The 15,000-nt window shown below is 43.8% G+C and overlaps 1 protein-coding gene across 1 annotated transcript in view; it reads right to left on the bottom strand.

The window, feature by feature from the left end:
• The window catches only part of LOC124013880 (FRAS1-related extracellular matrix protein 2-like), a 60,087-nt gene extending 46,151 nt beyond the window's left edge, over window positions 1-13,936 (bottom strand). The window contains exons 1-10 of the mRNA XM_046328431.1: window positions 13,885-13,936; window positions 13,059-13,785; window positions 9,476-9,539; window positions 9,053-9,265; window positions 8,743-8,889; window positions 5,458-5,922; window positions 3,112-5,359; window positions 1,638-2,113; window positions 980-1,068; window positions 302-702 (exon numbers count right to left, since the gene is read on the bottom strand). Coding sequence (XP_046184387.1) covers window positions 302-702; window positions 980-1,068; window positions 1,638-2,113; window positions 3,112-5,359; window positions 5,458-5,922; window positions 8,743-8,889; window positions 9,053-9,265; window positions 9,476-9,539; window positions 13,059-13,785; window positions 13,885-13,936 — 4,882 coding nt within the window. The remainder of the gene's footprint in view (window positions 1-301; window positions 703-979; window positions 1,069-1,637; window positions 2,114-3,111; window positions 5,360-5,457; window positions 5,923-8,742; window positions 8,890-9,052; window positions 9,266-9,475; window positions 9,540-13,058; window positions 13,786-13,884) is intronic.
• Between the last annotated feature and the right edge of the window lie 1,064 nt (window positions 13,937-15,000).

Genomic DNA, 15,000 nt, shown 5'->3' with positions numbered 1-15,000 from the left:
CCTGTATAGATAGGGTACAAGCTGTCCTGTACAGGCTGTCCTGTATAGATAGGGTACAGGCTGTCCTGTATAGATAGGGTGTCGTCTAGTAACACAAGCTGTCCTGTACAGGCTGTCCTGTATAGATAGGGTACAAGCTGTCCTGTACAGGCTGTCCTGTATAGATAGGGTACAAGCTGTCCTGTATAGATAGGGTGTCGTCTAGTAACACAAGCTGTCCTGTATAGATAGGGTACAAGCTGTCCTGTAAATGTCCAGGATTTTACCAATCATAACACAATATGATAAGTTGAGCATTTACCTGTATGGAGAACCTTCAGGGTCGAAACAGGCCTGTTCACTAAGACCCGCGGTCCTGTCCGGTCGACCACGTTGACTTGTATCTCCAGTTTCTGCGGTTGAACCGTAACGTGACCGGTCTCCGGGTAGACGTAGAACCCGGTGTGCGCTCCATCGGTCACAGTAAACAGGAAGCTGTCATGTCGGGTGTTTGATGTTCCGTGGTGTGTGTAACAGATGAGGTTCTCAATCAGATCCAGCTTGGTGAACGTCGTGGCAACGCGGGTCCCATTGTAGAGCAGACGGCCGTGGAGAGGTTGTTGGGTGACGGTGAAGATTAACTGACCGTCTGGAGTGTCTCTGTCCTTCACACTCAGCTCAAACGGTGTGACCAGCTTGGTCTCACCTGCTTCCAGCACCAACCTACAATAATACATGGATGGATGGATGGATGGAGGGATGGAGGGAGGGAGGGATGGATGGATGGATGGATGGATGGATGGAGGGAGGGAGGGAGGGAGGGGGAGGGAGGGAGGGAGGGAGGGAGGGAGGGAGGGAGGGGGAGGGAGGGAGGGAGGGAGGGAGGGATGGATGGATGGATGGATACTATAGATAGATAGATAGATAGATAGATAGATAGATAGATAGATAGATAGATAGATAGATAGATAGATAGATAGATAGATAGATAGATAGTAACCTGTGAATGGTCAGAACAGGCTTCTTGTTGTCAACGTCTGTGATGGAGACTCTGAACGTCCGGTAGACCACGTTACGCCCGTCTGTGATCTGGAACAGAAGAGAGAAATGTGTGATGACACCAAAAAAAAATGTGTCTAATAACATGAAAATACTTCACTTTGATGTTGCAATCAATCAATCAATCAATCAATCAATCTATCAATCAATCAATCTATCAATCAATCAATCAATCTATCAATCAATCAATCTATCAATCAATCTATCAATCAATCTATCAATCAATCAATCTATCAATCTATCAATCAATCAATCTATCAATCAATCTATCAATCAATCTATCAATCAATCTATCAATCAATCTATCAATCAATCTATCAATCAATCTATCAATCTATCAATCAATCAATCTATCAATCTATCAATCTATCAATCAATCAATCTATCAATCAATCAATCAATCTATCAATCTATCAATCAATCTATCAATCAATCAATCAATCAATCTATCAATCGGATATCTGAAGACATCGAAAACCCCTCTGATCTGGAACTGGGAGCTGATGACACACACACCCACCACCACACCCACCACCACACCCCCAACCACCACCACCCACCACCACACCCACCACCACCCCCACTCTCCTCTGACCAACCTGGAACTGGAAGCTGTCCATCCTGGCCTCATCCTCCGCCGTGTGAACATAGAACACCTTACTCCCCGCCAACTGGAGCTGTGTAAACGTCGTGACGGCGACGCCGGGCCGGTCCGTGACCTCTAAACGACCTCTGGCAGGGTCACGGGTCAGGGTAAAGGTCAGGCGCTCGTCGGGGGAGTTGAGGTCGGAGGTGCTGAGGAGGTCTGTGGTGAGGAGCGCCCGTCCCCCCTCTTTTAACGACACGCCCCTATTCACCACGACAACCGGGAACACCGCATCCACCCCCCCGACTGTCACGTAGAAGTACCGGTCGATTAACGGGTTCACGCCGTCGGTGACGTCGAACTTGACGAGGTCACGAACTCCTCCGAGCCCAGTGTGAATGTAGCGGATCAGACCAGAGTCGAGGTCGTCCTGGGTAAAGTTCATACCCACCGTCATGTTTAATAAAACATTACGTGAAGCGACTAAACCTGAGGAAGGGAAGTAAGAGAGAATTTAAAAATCAAGGCTGGATAGTTAGGTTTAGGTTTGGGTCTGAAATGGGCCCTGGTACTAGATTAGTTAGGTTAGGTTTAGGATTTGATTAGATTAGGATAGGTCTAGGTCTGAAATGGACCCTGGTAGTAGATTAATTAGGTTAGGTTTTGGTTTAGGATTTGATTAGATTAGGATAGGTCTGGGTCTGAAATGGGCCCTGGTACTAGATTAGTTAGGTTAGGTTTAGGATTTGATTAGATTAGGATTCTGAAATGGACCCTGGTAGTAGATTAATTAGGTTAGGTTTTGGTTTAGGTTTGATTAGAATGGTCTGGGTCTGAAATGGGCCCTGGTACTAGATTAGTTAGGTTAGGTTAGGTTTTGATTAGTTTAGGTCTGGGTCTGAAATGGGCCCTTGTACTAGATTAGTTAGGTTAGGTTGAGGATTTGATTTGATTAGATTAGGATAGATCTGGGTCTGAAATGGGCCCTGGTACTAGATTAGTTAGGTTAGGTTTAGGATTTGATTTGATTAGGATAGGTCTGGGTCTGAAATGGGCCCTGGTACTAGATTAGTTAGGTTAGGTTTATGATTTGATTTGATTAGGATAGGTCTGGGTCTGAAATGGGCCCTGGTACTAGATTAGTTAGGTTAGGTTTAGGATTTGATTTGATTAGGATAGGTCTGGGTCTGAAATGGGCCCTGGTACTAGATTAGTTAGGTTAGGTTTAGGATTTGATTTGATTAGGATAGGTCTGGGTCTGAAATGGGCATGGGTAGTGCACTAGATAGGGGACAGCATTTGGAATGCAGAGTAATCAGTAGAGTAAATCTTCCTACTCTGAAATGTTTTACTTTCAGAACACCTTGACATTGCTTCCGTTTTAGGTTATTTGCACTTCCAATTATAACTGTAATTGACTTTGCTAATATATATATATATATTGTACGTACATTTTAATTGTTTGGACAAAAGGTAAGACAGTAAACCTTGATATGAAGTTGGAGACACCAGACGTTGCAGGCAGCCCTGCTCCGGATCCCTGCGGATGATAAACATCACAGTCCCGTCCTCTGAGTCCAGATCGGTGGCTTTGAGGATCTTATTGGTGATGACTTTCCATTCCCTGAACTCCACCTCCAGCCCAGTGTTGATCGCCAGGCGAGGGGTCTCGTCGTCGACCGGTATCACCGTGACGATGACCTCCTTCTCTACGACGTGTTTCCCGTCCGTTACTTTCACCGAGAAGTTGTCGTGTCTCGTCTCAGAACCATCGTGTTCGTAGACGATGGTGGAACCGGTTCGGATCTGATCCAAGGTGAACGTCACAACGATAACGGTCCCTGTCGCCAGGTGCTGGACGATCTTCCCGTGTTTTGGAGGAACCACGACCTCGAATTCCAAAACATCGCCCGGAACGTCGAGGTCGACCACATTGAGGATCGGAACGTCGACCCCGAGGCTCATCCCTTCCATGACCACGAACTCTTGCGTGAACACCTGAGGCTCCTCATCATTGTCTGGGAAGATCACAAAGGTCAAAATGCTCATCTCTGATTGGTTGATACCGTCTGAACAGTGGAGCGTCGTCCTATCCTCAACGGGTTCCATTCTTTTATGTATACTCTGAACGTAGACGACATTCCCGAGTCGAACGTCTTGGTAGTGGAACGCCGTCACAGCGATTCCCGCTCTGGACTTCTCCGAGCCAGGACTGGCTGAGGTGATCTCTAAGTATCCGAATGTCGGCTGGACCAGGATGGTACAGAGAACAACGTCAACGTCAGTGTCAGAATCCTCTACTCTGATGTTCTCTACTGTTACCACTTTCTTCTCTCCTTCCGTGACCTTTAACAGATCCCCGACAATGATTATGGGTGGAACGCTGTCAACAGGAAGTATCGACACCTGCACTTTGACCTTCTGAAAGACCCTGTTGCCCCCGGAGATCCGCGGACCAATCACGGTGAGCGTGAAGGTGTCGTTGCGTTTCCCAGGTCCGACCTCGCCACTGGTGTGGACATAGGTCACCTGGCCGTCGATGATGTCACGCAGCGTCAGCCTATCAGAGGGCACGCCCTGCACCTGGACGACCCCGAAGCGAGGAGGTTGTTCGATGAGAAAGGTGAGGTCATCAACGTGCATCCTGCCGCTGACCTGGACTTTGTCTCCTGTGATTTGAATCTGTCCGTTCTCGTGTACCTCTATGATTATATGGAGTTCTCGCGGTGTTGGAGGGGCCGTCGGTGGCGTTGCCACGACAGCCGGAGTAACAACGTTGATTCTGATCGTCACGGGAACCTTGTGGTATCCATCGCTAACGTCCACTTTTACGACATCACTCCCTGGACCGTTACCCCGGTGAATGTACACTACCACACCCCTGTGGATGTCTGCTAGGGTGAAATAGTTCCACACGGACAGATCTACACCAACACATCTCAGAACGCCAAACTTTGGAACCTGGGTCACGATGAACGTGATACTATCAGCACTCGTATCCTGATCTGTAGCATCCAACACATCCTTAGTGAACACATACGTATTCTTTACATTGACGTCGAGGTCGACACCAGTTTTGGTGACTGGGGGTTTGTTGTCCACTGGTTGCAGGTTGATAGTAAAGACTCCATCTACAGAGTGTCCTACTGGATCTTTCACAATAAAGGTGAACTGGACCACTCTAGGTGTGGTTCCCAACTCCAGATCTGGTGGCTTATAGGCTACTTTGAGGTGGTTGACCTGTGCCTGGGTGAACTCAGTGACAACGACATTAGGGTTGTCAGTCAGGACGATATGGCCCAGTGGTGTTGGGTCGTTCTGGTCTGTGTTAGTGGGTGGGATAACGATAATATACCTCAGGTCTCTGTCGTCAGAGTCTAGATCTGTGAAATGTAAACACGTCTTCTGTATCGGAGTGAGTTGGTACTCGTTGACGGTCAGGACTAGAGTGGAACCGGGGAAGGGTTCCGGTGCGAGGTCGTCGACCGGGTGGATTCCGACGAGGAACATGTTGTCGCCTGATTGGTTGGGAGGGACGTTGTCGTCCTGGCAACGGAACACTAATTGGTCAGTGAAGGTGGAGGTGAGTTGAGGTCCGGTGTGTTGGTAGAACACCCTACCCTCTGTTACGTCTCGTTGGAGCCATTCGGTGACGACGCATTCGTAGACTCGCTCGGCGGTGTTGAATGTCCATCCGGTGAGGTCCACAGGTGGGTGTGATTGTCTGAGAAACACCTAATAATAATACAATGCATTTCATAAAAGAAGAATCGCAACGCTCCAGACAAAATATAATAATGAAGGCAACATACATTAAGAATCAAGGAACTCACCTGTCCGATGGTCGAGAACGGCGCCACGAGGACAAACTTCACTGTCGAGACTTCGGAATCAACATCCGTCGCACTTAGAACCACCGATGATATCATCTTGGTCTCCTTCCGCGACAGGATCAACCCGGTGTTGACATTGATGACCGGAGCCTCGTCGTCCATGGCGACAATCGTCACTGGGAACAGGAAGTCGACGTGGAGTTGCCCGTCCGTCATGCGGAACAGGATGTTATCGGAGAACGTTTCGGAACCGTCGTGTTCGTAGACAACCAATCCGCTGTCGAGTTGCGCCGGCGTAAAGAACTCCCGTTGCCGCGGTGACCCGAGAGGCGACCCGAGGACTGTCAGGACGCCGTGTTTACATCCTCGGAGGACGGTGATCCTGACGTCTGACAGGTTGTCTTCGTCGCTGATTCGGAGGTTATGGTTGGACGACAGCGGTCTGGACTGGCCCTTAAACAGCATCTGGGAAGGACAGAGCGAGAGACCAAAAGGTTGATAATGCCAGAGGCCTCATAAGACATTATGGACCTTTGGAAAGTATTCAGACCCCTTGACTTTTTACACATTTTGTGATATTACAGCCTTATTCTAAAAATGTATTAATTTGTTTTTTCCCCTTTATCAATCTAAACACAATACCACATAATGACAAAGCAAAAACATTTATTGTTATATTTTTGCTCATTTATAAAAGCTTGGCACACCTGTATTTGGGGAGTTTCTCCCATTCTTCTCTGCAGATCCTCTCAAGCTCTGTCAGGTTGAATGGAGAGCGTTGATGCACAGGTCTCTCCAGAGATGTTCGATCAGGCTCAAGTCCGGGCTCTGGCTGGGCCACTCAAGGGCATTCAGAGACTTGTCCCGAAGCCACTCCGCATTGTCTTGGCTGTAGGGATGGTGCCAGGTTTCCTTCAGACGTGACCCTTGGAATTCAGGCCAAAGAGTTCAATCTTGGTTTCATCAGACCAGAGAATCTTGTTTCTCATGGTCTTCAAGTCCTCTAGATGCGTTTGGGCAAACACCAAGCTGGCTGTCATGTGCCTTTTACTGAGGAGTGGCTTCCGTCTGGCCACTCTACCATAAAGGCCTGATTGGTGGAGTGCTGCAGAGATGGTTGTTCTTCTGGAAGGTTCTACCAAGGTTCTCCATCGTGTTCTTGGTCACCTCCCTGACCAAGGCCTTTCTCCCCCGATTGCTCAGTTTGGCTAGGCGGCCAGCTCTAGGAAGAGTCTTGGTGGTTCCAAACTTCTCCCATTTAAGAATGATGGAAATGGCCACTGTGTTCTTGGGGACCTTCAATGCTGCAGAAATGTTTTGGTACCCTTCCCAGATCTGTGCCTCGACACAATCCTCTCTGAGCACTACGGACAATTCCTTCGACCTCATGGCTTGGATTTTGCTCTGACATGCAGCGTCAACTGTGTGACCTTTATATAGACAGGTGTGTGCCTTTACAAATCATGTCCAACATGAATTTATCACAGGTGGTCTCCAATCAAGTTGTAGAAACAACTCAAATATGATCAAGGAAAACAGGATGAACCTGAGCTCAATTTTGAATCTCATAGCGAAGGGTCTGAATCATTTTGTAAATAAGGTATTTCATGTGTATTTTTTTATACATTGATACATTATGGGGTATTGTTTTATACATTGATACATTATGGGGTATTGTTTTATACATTGATACATTATGGGGTATTGTTTTATACATTGATACATTATGGGGTATTGTTTTATACATTGATACATTATGGGGTATTGTTTTATACATTGATACATTATGGGGTATTGTTTTATACATTGATACATTATGGGGTATTGTTTTATACATTGATACATTATGGGGTATTGTTTTATACATTGATACATTATGGGGTATTGTTTTATACATTGATACATTATGGGGTATTGTTTTATACATTGATACATTATGGGGTATTGTTTTATACAGTGATACATTATGGGGTATTGTTTTATACATTGATACATTATGGGGTATTGTTTTATACATTGATACATTATGGGCTATTGTTTTATACATTGATACATTATGGGCTATTGTTTTATACAGTGATACATTATGGGGTATTGTTTTATACATTGATACATTATGGGGTATTGTTTTATACAGTGATACATTATTGGGTATTGTTTTATACATTGATACATTATGGGGTATTGTTTTATACATTGATACATTATGGGGTATTGTTTTATACAGTGATACATTATGGGGTATTGTTTTATACATTGATACATTATGGGGTATTGTTTTATACATTGATACATTATGGGGTATTGTTTTATACATTGATACATTATGGGGTATTGTTTTATACATTGATACATTATGGGGTATTGTTTTATACATTGATACATTATGGGGTATTGTTTTATACAGTGATACATTATGGGGTATTGTTTTATACATTGATACATTATGGGGTATTGTTTTATACATTGATACATTATGGGGTATTGTTTTATACATTGATACATTATGGGGTATTGTTTTATACATTGATGCATTATGGGGTATTGTTTTATACATTGATACATTATTGGGTATTGTTTTATACATTGATACATTATGGGGTATTGTTTTATACATTGATACATTATGGGGTATTGTTTTATACAGTGATACATTATGGGGTATTGTTTTATACATTGATACATTATGGGCTATTGTTTTATACATTGATACATTATGGGCTATTGTTTTATATAGTGATACATTATGGGGTATTGTTTTATATAGTGATACATTATGGGGGTATTGTTTTATACATTGATACATTATGGGGTATTGTGTGTTGATTGCTGAATATTTTTCATTTATTTCATCCGTTTTAGAATAAGGTTTTAACATAACAGAACGTGAAAAAAGTCAAGGGGTCTGAAAACTTTCCGGACAATTACACAATTTGATGGTGTGTGTGTGTGTGTGTGTGTGTGTGTGTGTGTGTGTGTGTGTGTGTGTGTGTGTGTGTGTGTGTGTGTGTGTGTGTGTGTGTGTGTGTGTGTGTGTGTGTGTGTGTGCGCGTGTGCGTGCGCGTGTGTGTGTGTGCGTGTGTGTGTGAGTGTGTGTGTGCGTGTGTGTGCGCGTATGTGTGTGTGTGCATGCGTTGTGTGTGCGTGTGTGTGTGAGTGTGTGTGTGCGTGTGTGTGCGCGTATGTGTGTGTGTGCATGCGTTGTGTGTGCGTGTGTGTGTGTGTGCGTGTGTGTGCTCGTATGTGTGTGTGTGCATGCGTTGTGTGTGCATGCGTTGTGTGTACCTGTCCAGTATTGATGGTGACTACAGGAGCCAGTGTGTTCATGGGTTTGACTACTATCATGAAGGAGAACCGTTCTGAAGCGACCCCGTCTGAATCCACCACCTCCATCTCTACATGGACGATCCTCTCAGAGGGACGACCAGAATCCTGGGGCAACAATTACGTTATTTATACTATGTCCTTATAAACCTTATTTATATTTGACACGTTTTAAATGCTTTGGTCACTCCAACGATACGTTATAAATATATAATATACATAATGTCATTGGGGAAAAATTAACACAATATACAAATACTCAAAGACTCGCCTCTGCTGGAGGTCTGTAGGCGATCTTCAGGTCTTTGACGTCCCGCTGACGGAACGACGCGATTGGCTGGTTCTGGTCGTCCGTGCTGATGATGTCACCTTGGTCTGGAGCCAATGGAGTGAGGATGTTGAAGATGAGGTCATCAGAGGCGGACTCTGCGTCTTCCGCTGCCAACACGTCACCGGTGATGGCCGTCATCACAAACTGGTCCACCTACGTAGTGAATAAACATTTTTTTTTTTGTAAATACATAAATAAATATTTTGATCAGAATAGCATGTTGTGTCGTTGTATTTTACACGTGTAAAGTTGTCTTTTTGTTGGGTGATTGTGATACGGTGTCGGTGTTAATCACTGACTAAATAGATAGTCCGATCAATCACTCAATCCGTCCGTCAATCAAGGAATCAATAATAGGTGTACCTCCATCATCATCATGGTGAGAAAGCTGGGTCTGGGAGGGCTGTTGGTGATACCCTCTCGGATCCTGAATAGAATACATCACACATACATCACACAAGATGACCCCAGAGATGACCCCAGAAGTGACCCCAGAGATGACCCCAGAGATGACCCCAGAAGTGACCCCAGAGATGACCCCAGAAGTGACCCCAGAGATGACCCCAGAAGTGACCCCAGAAGTGACCCCAGAGATGACCCCAGAAGTGACCCCAGAGGGTCACCTATGGTAACACATGTATGAAAGCATTTAAGTGAACCCAGAGATGACCCCAGAGATGACCTCAGAGATGACCCCAGAAGTGACCCCAGTGGGTCAAAACCAGATACAGTGAGGCAAAAGTGTAGCATCTAATGACAAAGGACTGGACTATTCTCTACATAACATCCTGTTCTCTACATAACATCCTGTTCTCTACATAACATCCTGTTCTCTACATAACACCCTGTTCTCTACATAGTACCCTATTCTCTACATAGTACCCTGTTCTCTACATAGTACCCTATTCTCTACATAGTACCCTATTCTCTACATAACACCCTATTCTCTACATAGTACACTATTCTCTCTACATAGTACCCTATTGTCTACATAGTACCCTATTCTCTATATAGTACCCTATTCTCTACATAGTATCCTATTCTCTACCATGTACCCTATTCTCTACCAAAGTACCATATTCTCTAACAAAGTACCATATTCTCTATAAAATATCATATTCTCTACATAGTATCCTATTCTCTACCATGTACCCTATTCTCTACAAAGTACCCTATTCTCTAACAAAGTACCATATTCTCTATAAAATATAATATTCTCTACATAGTACCCTATTCTCTATATAACAACCTTTTCTCTACGTAGTACCCTATTCTCTACATAACACCCTGTTCTCTACGTAGTACCCTATTCTCTGCATTGTACCCTATTCTCTTCATTACACCCTGTTCTCTACATAGTACCCTATTCTCTACATAACACCCTGTTCTCTACATTGTACCCTATTCTCTACATAACACCCTGTTCTCTACGTAGTACCCTATTCTCTACATACCACCCTGTTCTCTACATAACACCCTGTTCTCTACATAGTACCCTATTCTCTACATAGTACCCTATTCTCTACATAGTACCCTAATCTCTATATTGTACCCTATTCTCTAACAAAGTACCATATTCTCTATAAAATATAATATTCTCTACATAGTACCCTATTCTCTACATAGTACTCTAATCTCTATATTGTACCCTATTCTCTAACAAAGTACCCTATTCTCTACATAGTACCCTATTCTCTACATAGTACCCTATTCTCTACATAACACCCTATTCTCTACATAGTACCCGATTCTCTACATAGTACCCTATTCTCTACATAGTACCCTAATCTCTACCATGTACCCTATTCTCTACAAAGTACCCTATTCTCTAACAAAGTACCATATTCTCTACATAGTACCCTATTCTCTATATAGTACCCTGTTCTCTATATAGTACCCTATTCTCTACATAACAACCTTTTCTCTACGTAGTACCCTATTCTCTACATAACACCCTGTTCTCTACGTAGTACCCTATTCTCTATATTGTACCCTATTCTCTAACAAAGTACCCTATTCTCTACATAGTACCCTATTCTCTACATAGTACCCTATTCTCTACATAGTACCCTATTCTCTATATAGTACCCTGTTCTCTATATAGTACCCTATTCTCTACATAACAACCTTTTCTCTACGTAGTACCCTATTCTCTACATAACACCCTGTTCTCTACGTAGTACCCTATTCTCTACATTGTACCCTATTCTCTTCATAACACCCTGTTCTCTACATAGTACCCTATTCTCTACATAACACCCTGTTCTCTACATTGTACCCTATTCTCTACATAACACCCTGTTCTCTACGTAGTACCCTATTCTCTACATAACACCCTGTTCTCTACATAACACCCTGTTCTCTACATAGTACCCTATTCTCTACATAGTACCCTATTCTCTACATAACACCCTATTCTCTACATAGTACCCTATTCTCTACATAGTACCCTATTCTCTACATAGTACCCTAATCTCTATATTGTACCCTATTCTCTAACAAAGTACCATATTCTCTATAAAATATAATATTCTCTACATAGTACCCTATTCTCTACATAGTACCCTAATCTCTATATTGTACCCTATTCTCTAACAAAGTACCATATTCTCTATAAAATGTCATGTTCTCTACATAGTACCCTATTCTCTACATAACACCCTGTTCTCTACATAGTACCATATTCTCTAACAAAGTACCCTATTCTCTACATAGTACCCTATTCTCTACATAGTACCCTATTCTCTACATAACACCCTATTCTCTACATAGTACCCGATTCTCTACATAGTACCCTATTCTCTACATAGTACCCTAGTCTCTACATAACACCCTGTTCTCTACATTGTACCCTATTCTCTACATAACACCCTGTTCTCTACGTAGTACCCTATTCTCTACATAACACCCTGTTCTCTACATAACACCCTGTTCTCTACATAACACCCTGTTCTCTACGTAGTACCCTATTCTCTACATAACACCCTGTTCTCTACATAACACCCTGTTCTCTACATAGTACCCTATTCTCTACATAGTACCCTATTCTCTACATAACACCCTATTCTCTACATAGTACCCTATTCTCTACATAGTACCCTATTCCCTACATAGTACCCTATTCTCTACATAACACCATATTCTCTACATAGTACCCTATTCTCTACATAGTACCCTAATCTCTATATTGTACCCTATTCTCTAACAAAGTACCATATTCTCTCTAAAATAGCATATTCTCTACATAGTACCCTATTCTCTACATAGTACCCTATTTTCTACATAATACCCTGTTCTCTACATAATACCCTGTTCTCTACATAGTACCATATTCTCTACATAATACCCTGTTGTCTACATAGTACCCTATTCTCTACATAGTACCCTATTCTCTACATATTACCCTAATCTCTATATTGTACCCTATTCTCTACATAGTACCCTAATCTCTATATTGTACCCTATTCTCTACATAATACCCTGTTCTCTACATAATACCCTGTTCTCTACATAGTACCATATTCTCTACATAATACCCTGTTCTCTACATAGTACCCTATTCTCTACATAGTACCCTATTCTCTACATAGTACCCTGATCTCTATATTGTACCCTATTCTCTACAAAGTACCCTATTTTCAATATAGTACCCTATTCTCTACATAGCACCATATTCTCTATAAAATGTCATATTCTCTACATAGTACCCTATTCTCTACATAGTACCATATTCTCTACAAAGTACCCTATTTTCAATATAGTACCCTATTCTCTACATAGCACCATATTCTCTATAAAATGTCATATTCTCTACATAGTACCCTATTCTCTACATAGTACCATATTCTCTACAAAGTACCCTATTTTCAATATAGTACCCTATTCTCTACATAGTACCCTATCCTCTATATAGTACCCAAAGTTAGAAAACATAAACAATGCAAACCTGACTGTGATGAGGAAGTACTCCTGCTGTGTGGCCCTCCCGTGTTGGTCTAGTAACTCTGCTAGCATGGGGATGTAGTCGATATGAGGTGAGTCAGAGGTAGGGCTGAGTTTATAACGAACACCCATGTTGACGAAAGCATGGCAGTCCGTCGGTTGACCGTTGGTGACGTAATTCAAAAGAGTTCCATGTCTGGGGAAACCGCCCGTTCCGATCAACAAGGTGAGTTTACACCGCGACGCGGAACCGAAACCGGACCCGCTGAATGGAATCCCCAAGCTCTGACCATTGATGGCGCTAGAGATCCCGTCCAGCTCGCTCACGATCAGCGGAGTGTTCGTGGTCACGACCTCTCGACCGTTCGCGGTCGCCTCGACCTCTAAGGTCAGCGGTATAACCAGCGTGTCCGTTTGCGTGTCATACCTCACCTGTAACCTCACCGTATCCCTGGTAATGACCTTTGACCCGAAATGCATGTACTTCACCTGGCCTTTCTCGAACGCGCACGGGAACTTCTTTGGGATGAGTGTTCCCGGGATGACAGCGCGGTCATAGCCGAAGACCGTGACGTAGCAGGAGTCGCCTGGAAGGACTCTGGTCACCAGGTCACAGAGAGGATCCAGGTAAGCCCAACTCCCCCGGGGGACCTTCAGCCCTCTGTTGCTCAGGATGATGGACCCTGGCTGGGGTCGGGGGCGATGGTGGTAATGGTGCCAGTTGGTCCCTTCTACAGACGGACAACAGAGATCCAGAATGAGAGAGATACAGAGATATATCAGAGGTTGCCGTTTCTGTGTGGCCGGTGTTGTTTGGTGTCGGTGTTGACGTCCAGGGCTGGACTCAGGATCCAGCTCTTCTCCTGCCGTTGTTGTAGCCATAGTGTTCGCTTTCTCTCTGTCTGTCAGGACTGTGGCTGCTGGAGGCCCTTTATATACCGAGACCCTCCTCTGAGACCCTCCTCTGCCTCCCTTTCCCAAACCCACTCCTCATATCTCGCTCTTTTACAGACCTTTCTCTCTCCCTCCAACCCTCTCTCCATGCAGACTTTTTTCTCACACCCCTCCCTCACTCTACAAACATTTACCGAGGGGGGTGGAAGGCACTCCAAAGTACTCCCACCAAACTGAGTAAAACCCCCTTAGAACAAATACCTCTCCACACATTACCTCTCCACACATTACCTCTCCACAGATTATTACCCAAACACATTACCTCTCCACACATTACCTCTCCACACATTACCTCTCTACACATGATCTCTCCACACATTACCTCTCCACACATTACCTCTCCACAGATTATTACCCAAACACATTACCTCTCCACAGATTATTACCCAAACACATTACCTCTCCACAGATTATTACCCAATCACATTACCTCTCCACACATTACCTCTCCACAGATTATTACCCAAACACATTACCTCTCCACACATTACCTCTCCACAGATTATTACCTCTCCACACATGACCTCTCCACACATGACCTCTAGACACATTACCTCTCCACACATTACCTCTCCACTCATGATCTCTCCCACACATTACCTCTCCACACATTACCTCTCCACAGATTACCCAAACACATTACCTCTCCACACATTACATCTCCATACATTACCTCTCCGCATATTATTACCCAAACACATTACCTCTCCACAGATTATCTCTCCATTATTACCCAAACACATTACCTCTCCACACATTACCTCTTCACATATTATTACCCACACACATTATCTCTCCACAGATTATTACCCAAACACATTACCTCTCCACACATTACCTCTCCACATATTATTACCCAAACACATTACCTCTCCACACATTGCCTCTAGACACATTGCCTCTAGACACATTACCTCTCCACACATTACCTCTCTACACATTACCTCTCCACACATTACCTCTCTACACATTACCTCTCCACACATTACCTC

This window comes from Oncorhynchus gorbuscha, linkage group LG25, assembly GCF_021184085.1.
Source record: "Oncorhynchus gorbuscha isolate QuinsamMale2020 ecotype Even-year linkage group LG25, OgorEven_v1.0, whole genome shotgun sequence".
NCBI classification, from domain to species: domain Eukaryota; kingdom Metazoa; phylum Chordata; class Actinopteri; order Salmoniformes; family Salmonidae; genus Oncorhynchus; species Oncorhynchus gorbuscha.
The sequence above is the reverse complement of the archived record's forward strand: the minus strand, read 5'-3'. Positions and strand labels throughout refer to the sequence as shown.